Genomic DNA, 21889 nt, shown 5'->3' with positions numbered 1-21889 from the left:
CTCTTCCATTCGCAAACACCTTGGAGATACTACAGTGCTTAGGTGTATTTCCATACCAGACAGTAATTGACGATGACAGAATGCTTTGGATTATGGCTGTGTAGAATTGGATGGGACCAGTAGACTCCTGTTGACTCTGTTTTTTAGTTGTCTGAGGAAGTAGTCTCTGTTGAGCTTTTTTAGCCGGTCGCTCGGTCGGAGTTCACTCCCCCCAGGTTCGCCTAGGAGGCTAAAATGTGGCATGGAGGTCATGGAGGTCATGGAGGTCATTGTCTGAAAGGGTGCGGTTGGGGGGCACATTTTGAAATGCAGGACGGCAGAGGCAGAGTAGGGTGGGCTGGGCTGCCCTGCCATCCTGCATTTGGTAAATCCACATTTGGTCACAGCTATTGTGAGTTCACGCTTGTTCATTTGAGGGTTGGCATTGAGGACCCATTTCAGGTTATTGCTGATGTGTCTTCCAAGGAATTTAAAGGAGTCAGTTATCATCAGTTGGCTGGTGATTTAAACGACTGTATAGTTTCGAAGTCAACGATCATTTCAATAGTCTTATTTTCATTCAGGGCTTAGGTTTAAGGTTAGGGTTGTTGTTCCTGCACCAGTTGATTGAGCTCTCAACCTCCTTCCTGTAGGCATCCTCATTGTGCTTTCTGATTAGACCTATGAGTGTGGTGTCATCTGCATACTTCAAGATCCTGAGTTTGAGGTAGATTTGAAATGATTGCTGAAGAGGGAGGAGAGCCATGGAGACAGAACAGATCCCTGTGGCACCCCTGTGCTGGTGGTGAGGGGGTGGAGGTGATGTTGTTTCTCTCTAACCAGACTCCGGTCCTTCAAGAAGTCCAAGATCCAGAGGCATAAGGAGGTGTTAATATTCATGTCTTGGAGTTTCCTGAACAGCTTGAAATGAGCAATGGTGTGAAAAGCACTACTGAAATCTATGAACAGAATTTGTGCGTATGTGTGTTTGGATTCCACGTTGGAGTGTGAAGTGCAGTGTGGTTGACTGCATAATCTGTGGACTGGATTGGGCGATAAGCAAATTGTAGCGGGTCGATCAGAGGAGATCTTGCAGGAGTATACGCTCAAGTGATTTCAATGCCACTGATGTCAGGGCCACAGGGCTGTAGTCATGAGGTTATAGATGTTTTTGCTGTTTTGGGGATGAGGGTCGACCTTCTGTTGGCTGAGTGAGGAGTTATAGATGTCTACAGAGACTGCAGGACCTTCTGTTGGCTCAGTGAGGAGTTATAGATGTCTGCAGAGACTGGAGGACCTTCTGTTGGCTCAGTGAGGAGTTATAGATGTCTGCAGAGACTGGAGGACCTTCTGATGGCTCAGTGAGGAGTTATAGATGTCTACAGAGACTGGAGGACCTTCTGATGGCTGAGTGAAGAGTTATAGATGTCTGCAGACTGGATGACCTTCTGTTGGCTCAGTGAGGAGTTATAGATGTATGCAGAGACTGGAGGACCTTCTGATGGCTCAGTGAGGAGTTATAGATGTCTACAGAGACTGGAGGACCTTCTGATGGCTGAGTGAAGAGTTATAGATGTCTGCAGAGACTGGAGGACCTTCTGTTGGCTCAGTGAGGAGTTATAGATGTCTGCAGAGACTGGAGGACCTTCTGATGGCTGAGTGAAGAGTTATAGATGTCTGCAGAGACTGGAGGACCTTATGTTGGCTCAGTGAGGAGTTATAGATGTCTACAGAGACTGGAGGACCTTCTGATGGCTGAGTGAAGAGTTATAGATGTCTGCAGACTGGAGGACCTTCTGTTGGCTCAGTGAGGAGTTATAGATGTCTACAGAGACTGGAGGACCTTCTGTTGGCTGAGTGAGGAGTTATAGATGTCTACAGAGACTGGAGGACCTTATGTTGGCTCAGTGAGGAGTTATAGATGTCTGCAGACTGGAGGACCTTCTGTTGGCTCAGTGAGGAGTTATAGATGTCTGCAGACTGGAGGACCTTCTGTTGGCTCAGTGAGGAGTTATAGATGTCTGCAGACTGGAGGACCTTCTGTTGGCTCAGTGAGGAGTTATAGATGTCTACAGAGACTGGAGGACCTTCTGATGGCTGAGTGAGGAGTTATAGATGTCTACAGAGACTGGAGGACCTTCTGATGGCTCAGTGAGGAGTTATAGATGTCTGCAGACTGGAGGACCTTCTGTTGGCTCAGTGAGGAGTTATAGATGTATGCAGACTGGAGGACCTTCTGTTGGCTCAGTGAGGAGTTATAGATGTATGCAGACTGGAGGACCTTCTGTTGGCTCAGTGAGGAGTTATAGATGTCTACAGAGACTGGAGGACCTTCTGTTGGCTCAGTGAAGAGTTATAGATGTATGCAGACTGGAGGACCTTCTGTTGGCTCAGTGAGGAGTTATAGATGTATGCAGACTGGAGGACCTTCTGTTGGCTCAGTGAGGAGTTATAGATGTCTACAGAGACTGGAGGACCTTCTGTTGGCTCAGTGAGGAGTTATAGATGTCTGCAGAGACTGGGGCCAGTTGGTCTGAGCAGTGGCTTGCTTAGTAAGGCTGGAGTTGGATGGTCTTGGCCTGCTGCTTTATTTTTGTCCAGCTTGTGAAACATGCTAGTAGTGATTGTAGTTGCATCAGATTTCCTCCCTTTGGCTGTCCCCATACACGGTCTCATCACTGTAGGCAATGTAGAGGAAAAAGTCATCTTCATGATGCTCCTGGTATAACACTCCCATGGTAGCTGAGGTTGGTGGAATGACGTCATTTACAAAGAAGAACAGAGCATCCTCAGCTCGCAAGTGGATTCTTTTCCGGATGAGGAAGTAAAACTCGCCCACTGTCAGGTTGGAGGGGACAAGGTATTTATTCTTGTCCAGATCTCCTATTCTGGCTTTGGGGGATTTCTCCACAATTACTGGTACCTTATCCGGATACTTCTTCCTTACTTTCTCTCCTCCAGACCGCCTTTTCTCAAAAGGATGATACTCTTTGTACTGGAACTTCATTGTTAAAGAAATGACTCAGATTCAGATTTGGACATGGGCATTGAGCATTGATTGATGTCATAGACATTGTGACGTCATCAGTGATGTCATGAATCCTTCGTTAATTCGGACTGTCTCTCAATTGATGATGTCATAGACATTGTGACATCATCAGTGATGTCATACAGTAAATCCTTGAAAGGGAAAGATTATACGCACATCACGTATACAGGTGCAAGGCTATAGCAAAAGAGCTCAGATAAATGAAAAAAGGTAGAGCCTGCACACTTACTCCATGCTGTATAGTTTATTGAGACACAAGAATGGACAACGTTTAGATCCTATTGGATCTTCTTCAGGTCAGAAGTGTTTGGTGACTGACACCACCCATATATATAAACTGCCAATCATAGGCTAATAGGCTCTATGGGTGGCTGGTGTGGGTGGTGCAATCAGCACCTCTCAGGGTGAAGCATATCCAAACATAATTGATACAGGTTACTCAACCCAGGGGTTATATACAAGTGTATACAAGTACATAGGGAACAGAGAAAAAGCAATAGGAACTTGCAACAAAAAACAAGTGCTTTCCAGCACTTTTTTTTTTCAGCACTTGCTATTTGTTGCAAGTTCCTATTGCTTTTCTCTGTTCCCTGTGTACTTGTATTCTTGCATTCTTGAGATGTTACTGATGTGATCCAATTGACCATAATAAAACATGGACCCGAACCCGTACAGGTCCCGGGGTCGGCTCTCAGGTCCTAGGGTCCGGGAAGACCCGGGAAGACTTCTAGCACCGCACTGATACCACTTTGTCACCGCTGATAGACATTCTTAACTTTACATACAACTTTACAAACTAAATCAATCAATAGATTTCCTCATAGTTTTTGTCATCAGAACTTTGTTTTTACTAGATTTCATCAGTGAAAATAGCAGTGTTGGGGTAACGCGTTACTGTAATCAGATTACTTTTGTCGGTAACGAGTAGTGTAAGGCACTACTGTACCTAAGTTCAGTAATCACATTACAGTTACTAATCAAACGCTTAACTCATTACTTGCGTACTAGCAAGATAAGTATAGAGAGAAAAGATCTCTTAATAGCAGATCCTGTGTCCCATCAGACGGGTCACTTAACTGCACAGCAGAATCAATCATGGTGCCAACATTTCAACTTTGTATTAGCATGCAGAACAGCACTATTAGTCAACACATAACTTATCAGATAACTAACATCATGCATATAGAACAAGAAATCATTTTAACCTCAAACACATTGACAGACAATTGACAAACAATTGACACAAAAACACAGTACCCCAGGGTATGCTGGGAACTCTGTCCACTTTCCTCTTCCACAGGTTAAATTTCCCAGAAGGCTTTGCATAACTTTTTACACTCTGTTTTACAATTAAATCAGGCTAAAAAGTGTTAGATAGAAATAATAATATGTATTTTAACACAACATGCAATTCTGGAATATTGGATAAAATGACATGAAATGTAAACGTAAACCATAAGAGAAACCCACATACAGTGATGGGGTCTGTAAATACCCCTTGCAAATACAACGTGTTCTAGTGAAGTGGGCGCAGTGCGGTATGCTCCGTAATAATCTGCCAGCCATCTGCGTCTTTTGTAGCGCGGAAGGATAAGAATGTGACACTGCAAATCAAACCTCTCAAAGCATCTGCAGTGGAAACATGCTAACACAAAGCTGGTTGCAGAGCCAAGCTGAGTCGCCTGCCTCGACCCCAAGCAAGCAGCAAAAGCTTTCTTTTCACCAGGTAACATCAAAATCAGAGATGGACAGGCTTGTTGCCTCCTCCTACATGGTAGAGGAAATGTTGCCAGTTTCAACAGTAGAATGAAATCACCATTTTCCAGAAACATATTGAGCAAAATACAGATGGCAGGGAACGGACAGCCACCATCAGACAGGAAAGGTTTTGCAACCTACCTTATTAGATAGAGATTTGTGCTAATATATGGGCATATAATAAGGTTTAATGTTAGGAGTAACGCAAAAGTAATGTAACGAGTAGTGTAACGAATTACTTTCTCCAGGGAGTAATCAAGTAAAGTAAGGCATTACTTTTTTTGAAAGTAATGCGTAATACATTGTAATGTGTAATACATTACTTTTTTGACGGACCCCAACTCTGGAAAAGAGGTAGTCGACGAACATTTTTCGTCACAGTTTTCATCAACGAGATGAACACTGGCATCAACACAGTCTGTTCTGTCATCCCTCCACCACAGGCACTATCTCAGTGAACAGCAGGCGGACTCCGTTCACAGCCAGTGGCGAGAGCGAGATCCTGGACCTGGAGGGTGACATGTACCTGGGGGGGCTCCCGGCTGACCGCACAAACCTCATCCTGCCCACGGAGCTGTGGACGGCCATGCTCAGCTACGGCTACGTGGGCTGCGTCCGCGACCTCTTCATCGACGGCAGGAGCAAGGACATCCGTCAGATCGCTGAGGCGCAGAACGGCGCAGGCATCAAGCCCTCGTGCAACAGGCAGACGGGAAAGCAGTGCGAGAGCTACCCGTGCAAGAACCGCGGCATCTGCAAAGAAGGCTGGAACCGCTTCATCTGTGACTGTACCGGCACGGGATACTGGTCACGCACCTGCGAGAGAGGTAAGTGTGTGTCTGTGTGTACAGTATGAGGGTTGTCCAGATTCAAAAATAGCGAGCCCACTCAATCCAATGAGAAAACTTAGGGACCAACAAAGACTGATTAAAGAAGAGAACAGGCCAGTACACTAAAATGTCCTTTCAAAAGTGTAAGAAGTCATCTGGGACAGACAGCAGCAACGGACGTGTCTTCAGCGTTGACAATGTGAAGAAGGCCTCTCTCTATAATATAGAGAGAGGCCTAATCACTAGTCACTAATTCCTGAATGAATTCAGTTGAATTGAATGATAAAGGCGTTTATTGGAATACTGTATATTGGCATACCTTTCTGTACATCAATATCCACTTTATGGCAGTACAGGGTAGTTAACAAAGTATTTAACAAGGTATTTAGGTAATGCTTTATATTAAGGTTCTATTAATAAGCATTAATTAATGTTGCCTGTTTGTGGTCAGCTGATGTGTGCTAGAAAGCACTAGAAGAGGCGATATAATCATATAATCCATCATCTCTGCCATGCAAAAAGAAAAGCCCACATTTCTGATCGGGTGGAGATGATTGTAAAGGCTACATTTTGAAAGACACTGTTTTGTTTTTATTTTATTTTATAAAAAGAAACCTACCTCAGGTTTTTCTTACACTTTTGAAGTACTTGGGAAGTAAAAAGCCGTCTTAAAGTGTGTTTTTGTCCTTCCCCTAAAACATTGTCATTTTTATTCACATTTTATCAAGCTTGACTACATAGTGCTCCTTCCCACTAGGTGAGCTATGAAAACCATAGTTAACTGTTAATAAGTGCACTGCATACTAAATTGATTTATTAACCTTAACACGTTCACTGCCAATGACGTGTTTTTACGTCAAACAAAATCCAACCGTTCACTGCCAATGACGTGTTTTTACGTCAAAAAAATCGATTTTGTTTTTTGGACGGTGGGATGTGCATCTAACCCTTTTACATCTCTTATATAAGTATTGGACGTGTACAACGTGTACAACCCATTCCACCGACCCACTAAGTGGCGACAGTGCTTTCCTGACTAGAGGAAGGCAAGCAAAAAGCAGTGTGACGAAGCCATTCTCATGAAAATGGATTGGCGAAAACGCTTTCGTTTTCGCGCTGATTGCTGGCGGTGCGGGATTGCAAATTTGCATAATAGATTACGGGTGGAACACACTTTGAAACACGCAGCATAAATATGACCAGAATCGCAAAAGCTTCATCAAAGCTCTCAACCAAAACTCCAAGAAGCGAGCGAGTCCATCCAGACTTCCTCAAAGAGCGGCCGCGCAGACAGGCACAGCAGCAGCAAAGCAATGAGACTGGTGACGCGAGGTTACAGCAGCAGAAACGAGCTTGTGACACGGCCGCTGCAGCCAAGAAGACACACACGGAGGGAGGAGTTGGAAGCAGAGGGGGGTTTCCTGCTGTTATGGAGGAAATTACTGTTCAAAACTATTGTTTAGATGTCTGACGTCTTACTGATGCCAAAAATGAATGGTTAAAGTGACTGTTCTATCGAATTTCACAAAAAGCCGTTTATCTCAGAATAATTTTTCTGAGGCTGAAACCATGCTGTATTCAACTGCTAATGCTTACATAACTACTAACTCTACAAACTAACTCTTTTAGACAGAGAAAGCACACATTCTATTAGTTCTTTTGAGATATTGTGTGTTCACAAAATCTTAGCAGAAAAGAATCCTTGGGTCTTGAAAGATGAGCCAGAATCCTCAAAAAAACCCTCTGGCAGAACCTACCAATAGTAAAAAAAAAAACGGCTGGCAGTGAATGTGTTAATAAGGAACTGTTCTTGCTTTAGACCCGATACCTACAAAACGCATAATAAGTGTATAATAAAGGATTTATTAACCTTAATAAGGCACTGTTCTCACAAAAACATAGTTAACTGTTAATAAGTGCATAGCTAACTGCTAATAAGGTAATAACAAACTATTTATTAAGCTTATATATTAATAAAGCAACAAAACAGGCTAGTACAGGTGCTTATAAATGTCTTATAAGCTACAAATAAACACGTTTATGATGCTACTATTAACACTTATATAGTCTTATTAACATAATAGTGATAATAAGCACCTTATAAGGGCCTTATTACCTATTAATTAACGCCTATTAATATAACCTTAATATAAAGCGTTACCGGTATTTAAGCTGAATTTGCAAATGTACAATGAGCCGCTATACTTTTCAACTGAATCTGTTGATACTCCACACTCACTCCTCTCATCATGGCTACTACTCTCATCTGAACAGTCATGAAGTGTGAGCTGCTGGGGCAGAGGGCGCTTTTGAGAATAGCATAAATAGCTGATGACAGTGAGTGACCTCATCATGACTGGCCTCATCACTGGCCTTAATCATGACTCATGATTAATCATGACTCATGTTTGAGGCCATAATCATGAGTCATGTTTAAGGCCAGTGAGAGACACAAAAGAGTAAAACACTGCTCCATTTGTAATCCCTTGAGTGCCTTTGCGCATGTTTCTTTTCAAGTCTCTTAACAGTGCACACAGCATTGCAAGCATCTTACACCTGCAAGGCACCTCTTCCACAAATGATGTGTGCTTCAAACAACAAAATGAACGAAATAGTCTGTTTCCCAGGTCAGGTTTCAATGGCCACCATGTTGACAGCTCTGAGAACTTCTAGACCTTTTATGAAGCACTTTATGAAGGTGAGCTCTGACCACGCTGCATTTTTCAACGCCAGGTAAAGCTCTTGAGAGTGTTGTGGTCAAGTCAACGCTGTATTGTTGACTTTGCTGAAAGATTGATGAACTTTGTCGACCCATTTTGCCTTCAAACTTCATGCTGCCTTGGGCAAAAGCTGTGTTAAACGTATATGAGGGGGCGGGGGGGGGGGTTGTAGATTGTATCGCTTGTTCATCTGCAGTATCAGAAAGGAGAAAGAAAAAAAATGGTTTGAGACTTGGTTGGTGATTATTTTATGGCTTGACATGGCAAGATTGAAGAGGCCCCTAAGGCCCAGTTTGGAAATGGAGTGCATGGAGCACCTGTCATCCCATTGCTTTGTTTATGTTCTGATTTATAGAATTGAACACCATTTTCCCCACTCTGCAGAACTGCTGGCACCTCTTGGTCAAGAGTAGTCAAATTGCTGTAAAGAAAAAAAAAAAATGTATATATAATAAATGTAATGAGGTGTAATTCTAAGCACCAACATTTCAGAAAACTCTAGAGAAATATATATATATATATATTAGCATATATATAAATAATGCTCAAAATTTAGGCTACATTTTGGCCAGAGGAAAACGGACATGGCCATTTTCAAAGGGGGCCCTTGACCTCTCACCTCAAGATATCTGAATAAGAATGGGTTCTATGGGTACCCACATGTCTCCTCTTTAGAGACAGCCCCACTTTATGCTAATCTCATGCAAAAACAAAAACATAAAAAATAAAGAAAATGCAGGGTTATTTTACTCCTCCTCAAACCAAAGTTACGCCCTTGTGTATTGTCTAGGGCTGACGACAGGAAATAACCCAGAAGTAGTATTGAAACTTCTCCATTCAAACAAAGTTGAACTACTAGTACTGGGCTTCTCCAGCCCAAGGACCCCTTGTTGATAGAGCAACAGAGCAGGGACCCGCTATGATTGAATAAAAATAAAATAAAAATAAAATGATGTTGCATTTTAAGCATGAAGGAGCGAACAACGTGTTTCGCATATTGCTTCATCAGATTTGCTTTGTAAATATTTTTTGCCAAAAGTAGCTTATTATTGCCTATAAAAGCCCCATTCAGCAACTTTTCCAAGTTTTGCTATTGGGGAAACAGCGCCCTCTGGGTGCAATAGTATCGATATCGATATCGCCGTTTGAAGTCAACAAAACACAGCACCAGAAAGTTCTATGTACATATTGTGACATTGGGTACTCACCATGTGATGAAATAATAATCCATAGTTAGGTGAAACGTCATTTTCGTAGCAAATCCGCACCGAGTTACTTCCTTGTTTTCCTGAACTCAAGACTTCCGCTGTATAGCGCCCGGGACGCCGGCACAAAAGTGCTTAGTCCCAGGAGAGGCCTTTGGAGGGCGGTGTGTGACCAATAGAGGCGACATTCTCCCTGTTACAAGTCACTGTACCATCTTCAATGACTAAAAAGCTGTTATATTAAGGTGACAAAGTTACTGATTGGGTTAATGCTTGAAGTTTACTCAATATTATTATTTCTTGTCTAAAATACATTTTTAAAATGTTCACCAACTACTTTGACAAACATTGGTGGACCCCCTGCAGTACCTCGGCAGACCTCCTGCAGGTCACGGACCCTGTTGAAGACCACTGCCCTAAGATACATGCCATTTCTCACCTTGGGTCTTCAGGCTTATTGAAGCATTATTACATGTCTCGTGGGGGGATCAGTCTCTCAACCCATATTTTAAGAGACCCTGGTGTTAGAATAATTGCTGTCAAGGCAAAACATCTTGCCAGTAATGGCAAAAGCGATGGAATTATTGCGCGTCTTCTATTACGATATCCGTTACAATATCGGCTGGCCTTAGCTAGACGGAAAAGAGATGTAGCTGTCATTTCACAAGGGCGTCAGTGCACTAATGCTCAGAAGCTAAGTGGAAAAGGTTTAAATATGAGCTCTCCTTCTGCGTGATGGACTTTGATAAAGTGAGTTGAGTCGTCCGGTGTGCCTTCCTTGCAGTGCGAAGGTGCTGTAAACGTATACAGGTGCAACGCAGGCACTTTGAAAGCGTCACCATTTGTCACGGTCTTATAGCAACCCAATTGCCAGAATAAAATGTCGGCATTGTACCTTTCTAGAATCCATGGAAATATAAAATATGAACATTTCTGTACGAAAATACGTTGAATTTCACGTCTACAATCTCAGCGTAAATTTGAAACAAATCGCTTTGGTGATGTTTAGTCAAGTAAAACAACTTGGGTAGGTTTAGGCACGAATAACGTTAACATTCACGTACTGTATCTAGAAATGTGATATGCTGCATATTTTCCTACAGAATTGTTCATATTTTACATTTCCATGGATTCTAGAAACATTCAATGCCAACATTTTATTCTGATGACTGGGCTGGGTTTGTGTGTGTGTGTGTGTGTGTGTGTGTGTGTGTGTGTGTGTGTGTGTGTGTGTGTGTGTGTGTGTGTGTGCGCGTGTGTGTGTGTGTGTGTGGGGGGGGGGGGGGGGGGGGGGGGTATGGTCACTCTTGGGTGAAGAGTTCCAAACTCCAGTTTTGGTGATCATGTTTTAACTTGATCACCAAATTAATATATGTGTTTCAAGAAAATCATAGCATCTTTGAGTTTCACTACGAAACCAAAACTCTTCATTTTATCCCTGAAATGTTCTTTATTTTTCCACTATAAACTATCCATTAAAAACAGTGTTAACAACATATAGGTTAGTATTGTGGGTTTATAAGGGATTGTGTTGTACTTTTATTGTGAAGGGCTGTGTGAAGTTTGTTGGACTTTTATTGTGAAGGGCTGTCTGTTAAGTGTGTGTTGGACTATTATTCTGAAGGGCTGTGTGTGTTGGACTTTTATTCTGAATGGACTGTGTGAAGTGTGTTGGACTTTTATTTGTGAAGGGCTGTGTGTGAAGTGTGTTGTTGGACTTTTATTATGAAGGACTGTGTGAAGTGTGTGTTGGACCTTTATTGTGAAGGACTGTGTGTGTTGGACCTTTATTCTGAAGGGTAAATTGTAATCACTTACAATGGCACAAAACCATGTTCTGATTGGTCGAATTGCACAAAATTAGGCACTGCACTCCATCAGGTCCCCCCCAAGTGTGGTGTGTGTTTAGTGTGTTTGGTGTATGTAGAGCTGTTGGCTGCAGTGGCTGTGTTTATATGTCACAGCCAGCGGGCTGTGTGGCTCCTAGCTCTATCGCTGTTGACTCAGGCACTGGCCAGGTCACCCATCCCACAGACATGGGCCTCGGCCAGGACCCCTCCGCTCAATGGGCAAAGCCACACTGCAGTGCGTACACACACACACACACACAGGCGCACACACACACGCGCTGCGTTTACTCGCGTGTACCCTCCACTACGCCCCTGGCACGCACGCAGTGCTGGCTCACACTCATTACAAAGCTACTTTAAAACACATTCACCAAGCCACACATTTTCAAACAGAGCAAAATTAAATGTGATGCCTACATGTTTTTCACATCTGCTGCTAATGTTAGCTATCGCGGGTTATCTGTTAATGTTATGTTTACGTTAACGTTACACATATGTACATGAGTGGGAGAAATATTGTGCTACTGGTAATGTCCCACATGATGACGGAGACACTGGGAAAAGTGAGTTTGTTTATTTGCTTGTTGTTTTAAATGAGGAAATCCACAACTTTCTTTGAAGGGCATAATGAGCAGTTGAAAATAGGGCATGCCAAACTGGCCGTTTGGCGATTTTGAGAAGGGGCATTATCACAATGGCCACATGTTCGGTGCATCCGTACTGGCCGTTTGGCCGTGGTGGTAGAAGTGTCTTTCTTAAAGGGATACGCCAACATTTTGAGAGTTTAGGCCATTTGCCCCAATTGCCGATATTAAAACTATACATGCCTTTATTTGCGTGCAGTACAAACAGAGGTAGAGTGCCCAACAGTGTTGGGAACGTTACTTTAAAAAAGTAATTAGTTATAGTTACTCACTACTTGTTCCAAAAAGTAACTGAGTTAGTAACTGAATTACTCTATAATAAAAGTAACTAGTTACCAGGGAAAGTAACTATTTGCGTTATCTCCACCTTGAAAATGCCAAATTTTCATGGATTGCTGCAAACCTGAGGGTACCCTCACGTTCCCCTCGGGCCGACCAAAACGGGCCGAGGCCAGGCTTGTTATGCCTCCGCCGGCGAAGCCAGGCCGAAGGCATTATGGATCCGGGTTGTCCGTACGTACGGCCGGCCGTCCGTACGGATGTCCGTCCGTACGGATGTTTGTTAACGCCATATCTGAGGAACGCCTTGACGGAATTTCATCAGATTCGCCTTAAACATTCACTTAGGCTCAAGGATGATCTGATTAGATTTTGGTGGTCAAAGGTCAAAGGTCAAGGTCACTGTGACCTCTCGAACGCCATTTTCAAGCTTGTTAACGCGATATCTGAGGAACGCCTTGACGGAATTTCATCAGATTCGCCTTAAACATTCACTTAGGCTCAAGGATGATCTGATTAGATTTTGGTGGTCAAAGGTCAAAGGTCAAGGTCACTGTGACCTCTCGAACGCCATTTTCAAGCTTGTTAACGCGATATCTGAGGAACGCCTGGACGGAATTTCATCAGATTCGCCTTAAACATTCACTTAGGCTCAAGGATGATCTGATTAGATTTTGGTGGTCAAAGGTCAAAGGTCAAGGTCACTGTGACCTCTCGAACGCCATTTTCAAGCTTGTTAACGCGATATCTGAGGAACGCCTGGACGGAATTTCATCAGATTCGCCTTAAACATTCACTTAGGCTCAAGGATGATCTGATTAGATTTTGGTGGTCAAAGGTCAAAGGTCAAGGTCACTGTGACCTCTCGAACGCCATTTTCAAGCTTGTTAACGCCATATCTGAGGAACGCCTGGACGGAATTTCATCAGATTCGCCTTAAACATTCACTTAGGCTCAAGGATGAACTGATTCCATTTTGGTTATCAAAGGTCAAAGGTCAAGGTCACAGTGACCTAACAAATGCCATTTTCAAGCTCGGTAACGCCATATCTCAGTAACACATTGACTAAATTTCTTCACATTTGGCTCAAATATCCAATTCTGCACAGAAACGCCTTGATGCTATTTCTTCCAATTTGGCTCCAACATCCACTTGGACTCAAGAATGAACTAATGGCGGAAGCATAAGTCCGCCTTGCGGTCGTTCTAGTTTTTTATTTATTTTTAATTAATAGGTCCGGGGTCGGGCCGTTTCAATAATTCAATTAAATAATGTTGTATTACCGTACTCGCTTGATTTTACACAGCGGAGCACAGTCAGACAAAGAGGAGGAGTGCACATAGAAACAAGCCGTTTGTGCCGCCGTGTCCGTCCATGTACAGCGAGCGGACAGCTCCCGAACACAGAGAGAGAGAGAGAGAGGCTGCGCAGGACGGCCGCGCGGCGACGCAGCACGCGGAACAGAGAGGGAGAGAGATGTGTCATTATATCGTAATATTGGCTTCGGGCCTCACAACGGGCTGGATCGGGCACGGGTCTGCATGTCACGGGCCGGGGAGGGCTCGGGCCGAAATTTCAGGCCCGCGCAGCTCTCTACTCGCCATTTCTGCTGCTTCCTCGAATCTGTTTGGTGTGTCTGTGTGTGTGTGTGTGTGTGTGTGTGTCGCCCGTGTCCTGACTCCTGGCTCGTGTGTAACACTGGCTCCGATTGGCTACCATGAAACACATGACTCTGCCTTAGCCAATCATAATCGTTAACCCACCCGGTCTCCTCACTTGACAACACTAGTGTAGGCTACGGGTAGTTTACTCAATCATTTCATAGTAACGCACCGCATTTAGCGTTCAGTAACGATAACGGCGTTGTAACGACGGAAACAGTAATTAGTTAGATTACCCCGTTACTGAAAAAATAACGGCGTTACCTAACGCCGTTCTTTTAAACGCCGTTATTCCAAACACTGGTGCCCAATGCTACTTAGCTTAGCGCTACAATGGCAGTCTATGGAACAGCTGCCTACTCCCGTTCAGTCGCTCAAAACTACACATTCCAACAGCGCCAGAAACACTCACATGTATGTTGTGACTTGTGTCCTCACCACACGATGAAATAATAATCCAAAGTTACGTGAAACGGTCATTTTCATAGTAAATCCACACACCGAGAACGAATTAAGAGTAACCAAACTAACAGAGTATAACCAGAGTTACTTCCTCATTTGCCATGCGCTGTGTGTAGTCATCAGTAAAGGCTGTTCCATAGACTGCCATTATAGCGCTAAGCTAAGTAGCAGTGAGCGCTCTACTGCTGTTTGTACTGCACACAGAGAGAAGATGAAGGCATCTACATTCTAGTTTTAATATCGACAATATGGCAAATGGCCTAAACTCTCAAAATGTTGGCGTATCCATTTAAGGATGCTTGAATGGGACGCATGGCTGTTGAGAGCCACCTGATTGGCTGATGAATCTGTCAATCAGAATCATACATTTGATTGACAGCGTTATCAGCCAATGGTGACGTCCGTTGACCTGGACGTCAGGGGAGATTTAACCTCGCGTCACCAGGCTCTTCTCGGCGAGAAAGAGCCTGGCTTCCGTTCACAATTGATTTTGTCACCCTACCTGGTTCCGGCCTAGAGCCCGCCCTAGACCGGAAGGGCACTGGCAGCATTTCTAGCTCGTCAACTTTTACATTAACTTGACAATTTGACACAAGTATCAGAACGGCAAACAACAAAACAAAAGATGGACGTACCGAACAAAGTTTTTGAAGAAGTTCTTGTAGAAACATTGCGGATTCACAATCTCACATCTTTTAAGCCAATACAGAAGCTTTGAATCAGACAATTAATCGAGGCAAGAGACGTCAAGCTAACGGCAACAAAGATGTTTTTTGGCGCACTGCCTTCCGGTGTTCATTCTGGTTCCGTGGTTTACGCCCTATGACAAAAAGCGGGGTGAAAGGTGCCCAGACTAGGGGAGTCTCAAAATTCACCACACAGATTTCTCTCACAAATGTAGAAGAGGTTCACAAATGAGAAGCAGTTTGTAAATGCACATTGAGCAATTCGCATGATCTGTGAATTTATATTACAAGTGTGTTTCAAAATTATATTTGTGAAGCAGAGCGTGTGCATTTGCGAAAGAAATTGTGTGCATTAGTGAGTCCGAAATACAACTGTGAAACAAAGCATGTGCATTCGTGAAAAACCCTGCGAGAGTTCAATCTATATGAGACTGTTCTGGCTCCATATGCCTCCAGCCTTCGCCATCATCCGAAAAAAAATATCGCTTCCCTCCCGCAGACACCAGCCAATTGTGCCTGTATGGACGCCCGACCAAGCCGGCGGTAAAACGAGGATGCGAACGTGCAAACCCCCGTGTTGGTAGGCAGAGGCACACACACACACACACACACACACACACACACACACACACACACACACACACACACACACACACACACACACACACAGAGCCTCTGGCAGAAGTATATTCAGGCCGTCCTCACAAGGAAAATGACAACATTGGTCGATTTTCAAGGTGGTTAAAACAGCCAATGTTTACGAATGCGACCTCTTGTGGTCATGTGCGTAAGTGCATGCGTGCAGTGCATATGCCAGAGTCAGGAGCTGTACCCAGGAAGTGACCTCTGGTGGTATTTAACAGCCCCCTCCCTACAAATGGCTCCTACCACGTTTTAGCATATCAAATAACAGCTTTGAAATAATATCTCTCTCAGCAGCAGTTTTCTTTTCTCTCTCCTCACCAGCGGGCTGCCGGATGCATTTCCCCTCAATCTTATTTGGAGTTTTAGAAAGAAAAGCTCTATAGTGCCGCACACTGGGTCAATCTGATTCTGCAAGATATTGGTCTATTGAAATATAATGGTCAGGAGCCAGATATGCAAGATTTCATAACATCATCTTCATTAATTATTTTGCTCTCCATTTGGAGGTAAGTGTGGATGTTGCCGCCCAGCATACATTTTCCATCGGTCTGAGGCATTTTGATTAATAACACGAGAGACAAAGACCGCTAAATCCATTTTTCCAGAAATGTGTCCGATTTGTGGTGTGGAGGCAGTAGACAGTAGACATTACAAATGACCTAGTCGTCATTGTAGCCTGCTGCTGGTTGCTCTCCAGCATGATCTCCACATGTCTCTGCTGGTTGTCCTCCAGCATGATCTCCACATGTCTCTGCTGGTTGTCCTCCAGCATGATCTCCACATGTCTCTGCTGGTTGCTCTCCAGCATGATCTCCACATGTCTCTGCTGGTTGCTCTCCAGCATGATCTCCACATGTCTCTGCTGGTTGCTCTCCAGCATGATCTCCACATGTCTCTGCTGGTTGACCTCCAGCATGATCTCCACATGTCTCTGCTGGTTGCTCTCCAGCTTGATCTCCACATGTCTCTGCTGGTTGCTCTCCAGCATGATCTCCACATGTCTCTGCTGGTTGTCCTCCAGCATGATCTCCACATGTCTCTGCTGGTTGCTCTCCAGCATGATCTCCACATGTCTCTGCTGGTTGCTCTCCAGCATGATCTCCACATGTCTCTGCTGGTTGACCTCCAGCATGATCTCCACATGTCTCTGCTGGTTGTCCTCCAGCATGATCTCCACATGTCTCTGCTGGTTGTCCTCCAGCATGATCTCCACATGTCTCTGCTGGTTGCTCTCCAGCATGATCTCCACATGTCTCTGCTGGTTGCTCTCCAGCATGATCTCCACATGTCTCTGCTGGTTGCTCTCCAGCATGATCTCCACATGTCTCTGCTGGTTGCTCTCCAGCATGATCTCCACATGTCTCTGCTGGTTGCTCTCCAGCATGATCTCCACATCTCTGCATGCATGCTGGTTGCTCTCCAGCATGATCTCCACATGTCTCGCACACTACTGGTCACGTGACCTTCACCTGAAAACAAACTATGTGGATAAAAAAGCAAATAAACACGCTTGACACCAGAGGGTGAGCTCGTAGCTCCGTTTGTGAAGCCAATGCGGAAGTAACTTAAACACGAATTCTTTCTAATGGCCTGCAGGGGGCTTCTCACTTGATTTATGGCCCCAGTAAACACTTTCCTAATGAGTTTATTGTCTCAATCACCAGTTTAGAGTCTTCTTCAATACATCAAGTCAAGTCTTATTTGTATAGCCCTAATTCACAAGCATGTCTCAGAGGACATCACAGAAAATATGTCTAGCTAAATCTAGCTGACACAACAGTAGCAATTACAGTAGTAATAATAACAAGATTGAGCAATCATATGATAGAGAAAGGGGAGAAAATGGGGTGGAATGTGGGGGAGGAGCGAACAGGGAAGGGGGGAGATGGGGAGGGAACATGGGAATGTGGGGGAGGAGAGAGCAGGAAAGGGAGGAGGTGGGGAGGGAGCAGGGGAGGGAGAGCAGAGGGAATGTGGGGGAGGAGAGAGCAGGAAAAGGGAGGGGTTGGAGAGGGAGAGTGGGAGAGGAGAGAGCAGGGAAAGGGAGGGGTTGGGGAGGGAGAGTGGGAGAGGAGAGAGCAGGGAAAGGGAGGAGGTGGGGAGGGAATGGGAAATGTGGGGGAGGAGAGAGCAGGGAAGGGGGAAAGAGGAGAGAACAGGAAAGGGAGGAGGGGGGGGGCAAGGGAGGGAGAATGGGGGGATGTGGGGGAGGAGAGAGCAGGGAGGGGGAGGGAGGGAGGGAAAAGGGGGGATGTGGGGGAGGAAAGGGAGGAGGTGGGGAGGGAGAGCAGCGGGAATGTGGGGGAGGTTAGAGCAGGAAAGGGGAGTGGTTGGGGAGGGAGCAGGGGGAGGAGAGAGCAGGGAAAGGGAGGAGGTTGCGAAGGCATGGGAAATGTGGGGGAGGAGAGAGCAGGGAAAGGGAGGATGTGGGCAAGGAGCAGGGGAAAGGGGGAAATAGGAGAGAGCAGAAAAAGGGGGGAGGGGGAGCAGTGATTGGACAGCTCATCAATCACGGACCAATAGCAGGCTGCACTCTCGTCCAAATATCACTTCTGGCTCCAAATAACCAAGGTGGCTTCAAAACACGAGTCCAAAAACCAATGGGTGCGGTCACGGTAGCTACGTCCATATATTTATATGGTCTATGGCTGACCTGTCACTGTGGGACATGGGAAATAATGTGTACATTTCCCGCTAAATCTACAGTACACATTTCCTGTTTTCTTTATTTAGCATAACATAAATACATCATGTTGATATACATGTATCTACTAAAAAAAAATATATATATATATATATATATACATATATTATATGTGATATACACATATCTAGAAATACCTTTTGGTTCAGAAACGTGATATTCTGTATCTGTGGATTGCAGAAACGTACAATGCTGACATTTTATTCTGGCGACCAGGCTGTGTTGTGACATTTCAAGGTCTTGCCAAAATTATGACACAGGCAGTCTCTTTCTTTCTTTCTTTCTTTCTTTCTTTCTTTCTTTCTTTCTTTCTTTCTTTCTTTCTTTCTTTCTTTCTTTCTTTCTTTCTTTCTTTCTTTCTTTCTTTCTTTCTTTCTTTCTGTGTGTTTATCTGTGTGTGTGTGTGTGTGTGTGTGTGTGTGTGTGTGTGTGTGTGTGTATGTGTGTGTGTGTGTGTGTGTGTGTGTGTGTGTGTGTGTGTGTGTGTGTGTGTGCGCGCGCGCGCTTCCGTGTACGCACGTGTGTCCGTGCATGTGAGAGAGAGAGAGCGTGACAAAGCGGCCATTACTCCCCGGGTGAGGGATATCTTGGCACCAGTGCTGTTTACCCAATGGATGTTTTCTGTTCTGCATGGCGTTACCTGCCATTCGTCTTCGGCCCTGCGCTCCAGCCAATAAGGTGGTACAGCAGCAGTAATGATGTGGAGGATATATGACAGGTTAGGAGAATATTTCACACCTCCGCACACAATCGCTCTAATTACCATGGCGTTCTATAGGATGGAAGGGCCCATACCTAATCTAGTGGAGCCATATCTTCTGTGGGTCTGGAGACATTTAAAGAGCATAAAGGATTGATTCTCCTTCAGCTGATGGCCTTGCAACATTTTTAATCACCTTTAAAGAAATAGTACACCCAAAAATGAAGATATTGTCATCATCTACTCACCCTCGTGTCAGTTGGAACACCAGTGAAGCTTGTAAGTCCACTTATACCATGGTCTGAGTGAATACTTTTATTTTTTTGCCAGCAGGTGTGCGTTAAAACCATTAATACCATGGTCTGGGTGAATACTCGATTCTGATTGGCTGCAGAATGTCCATTAAAAAGTGATAATGTACAGTTTGTAAAGTCGTTCAGCCAAATGGTCTGTTCACCATTCATATCAATGCGCCATAGTTTCAACAGTGTTATCAAGAGAGCAGTTTGAGCTCTATACCCCAGTTAAGGGTTAATATGACACTTTTGTAAGTTGAGGAAAAAAAACGATTCGGTCAAAGTAATTATTTAAATCACCCCTGTGTGTGCTCAGTTTATCAAAAATAACTCTTATTTACATTTTTGATTTTCGTTCCGGAGATTTCCCTCCCCTGACAGAAGCCGGCTCTGAGCCATTAAGTGACGCGTGTGCCTCTGCAAGCTGAGCGGGGGCGAACTGCGCCCTCTGCCTACTGATTAAATGTTGCAAGCATGATTCATCTAATCGTGAAGCATAGCAGCCTATTGGTTAAATGTTGCAATAATTATTGCTTAGCTTGTTAATCTAATCATGATGCAAAATGTCTACAGACCTGCAGTGCTGACATGGCATCAGCTGCTGCGGACTGGCCTACTCCACATTAGAAATGAAATGGAGGCAGAATCCACGACTGTAACAAAACTGCCCTCTGAACACGTGTGAGCATCATGTCCCATGTTGGTCTGAGTGAGGGGACTATTTTCTCTGCGGTTCTTAAATCATCTCCAAGGTTATAAAAACTAAATTTTGATTGCAAAACACATGAAAATATAAATGAATGGTCTTGTTTTGTTGGCAAGTGACCATGGTATAAGCGGGTTAATGCACTTCGAGGTGTCCATTATCACTTTTTAAGGGACTTCGCGGAGGCGCCTCGGACCGGTTGCTTCCGCGAAGTCCCTTAAAAAGTGATAATGGACACCTCGAAGTGCATTAACCCTTACTTAACGCACACGTAGTCCGGCTCATGTTTAATAACTGTTCTAAATCATCCGTTGCCACATTATACCATAGTAGTATCAGCCATCTAAAATGAGTCATGTTAATTTACAACACTGAGTGTAGTAGTCCTTCAGTGCTTCAACTCATTCACTCATTGGTAAATAAAAAAACACTGTGCACATTTATTTCTTCCCAAATCTTACGGAATGGGCCTTTAAGCCAACAATACACAGGCAAATTCTTAGGGCACATTTCTGACAAAACTTGCCCGCAATGAGTATGAATGCAATACGCAAGGAGGGCAATCGGCAAGTGTCACTGACGAATGTGTCAGTTGGATGTGGCCATCACTGGGATCTTGGCCCCGATTTTTCTACTGAAAATTTAATAATTGAATCATTTTCTGGCAAGGTTATCAACAGCAATTTCATAATTGTATTAGTTTAGTTTATTTGTTTATTTGACAGGAACAATGCATATTAAAGAAACATGCCAGAATTAGCCAAGAAGCCTAGTTTTCAATTATTAACCTATATGCCTTGCATGTATGTAATGTAGGCTATTATAGGCTAGCAAGTTAGCAATTTAGGTTCCAGCTAGCTTTATTGGATTAAATGTCATATAAAAAGAATGACAGATATAATTTCCTAGTTGTGTTTATTTAGCAGCAGTTAGACTATTTTGAAAATACTTTAGGTGGATGGCAGGTCACCTGACCAATTTTCTTGGATCAGATTGGTTGATGTTGAAACCAATAAAGCTTCATCCGGGTAGTGTAGCGGTAGATTCCCTGCCTATAACACGAGGGTCACAGGTTCGCGCCCCCGTGTTACCTCTGGCTTGGTCGGGCATCCATACAGGCACGATTGTCTGTGTCTGCGCGTGGGTAGCCGGATTATGGTATGTGTCCTGGTCGCTGCACTAGCGCCTCCTCTGGTCGGTCGGGGCGCCTGTTCGGGGCAGAAGGGAACTGGTGGGAATAGCTTGATCCTCCCACGTGCTATGTCCTGCCGGTGAAGCTCCCCGCTATCAGGTGAAAAGAATCAACTGGCAACTGCGCATGCATGTGTCGGAGGAAGCATGGTGCTAGTCTACGGCTCTCAGCAGATCGGCAGAGGGAGGAGCAGCGACTGGGGCAGCAGGGGGAAATTGGCCAAGTATAATTGGGGAGAAAATAAGGGGGGGGTGGATCAGAAAAAAATAAAGCTTGCTTTATTCCGCTTGGCTCAATTTCAAACTGCATTGTTTTCAGTAGGAATATATCCTAATTTGCCATAAAAACGTCCCTATGCATAATCACCTTTAGAGTTCCAAAAGGCAAAACAAGCTAAATATTTGTGCAGCATAAGTTTTCAGAAGCCAACTGATTGCAAAAGACCTACATGTATATTTACACTCAAATTGAACACATTCCTTCAGCACATCCCATTTAAAATGTCCTTACCATTAGGCTCAT

General features: G+C 44.2%; 1 protein-coding gene and 1 pseudogene across 2 annotated transcripts in view; one reads left to right on the top strand and one right to left on the bottom strand.

Annotated features, from left to right (window-relative positions):
• Nucleotides 1–21889, top strand: part of nrxn3a (neurexin 3a) — a gene marked incomplete at its 3' end in the record, with an annotated part of 673655 nt that overhangs the window by 206649 nt on the left and 445117 nt on the right. The window contains exon 7 of the mRNA XM_083634400.1: nt 5230–5613. Coding sequence (XP_083490526.1) covers nt 5230–5613 — 384 coding nt within the window. The remainder of the gene's footprint in view (nt 1–5229; nt 5614–21889) is intronic.
• Nucleotides 2615–2986, bottom strand: LOC310774243 (gamma-aminobutyric acid receptor-associated protein pseudogene; annotated as a pseudogene). Its single transcript has one exon. The product of its transcript is annotated as a gamma-aminobutyric acid receptor-associated protein pseudogene (transcript).

This window comes from Poromitra crassiceps, assembly GCF_964638095.1.
Source record: "Poromitra crassiceps genome assembly, chromosome: 3".
NCBI classification, from domain to species: domain Eukaryota; kingdom Metazoa; phylum Chordata; class Actinopteri; order Beryciformes; family Melamphaidae; genus Poromitra; species Poromitra crassiceps.
This window is presented reverse-complemented; position numbering and strand designations above follow the sequence as displayed.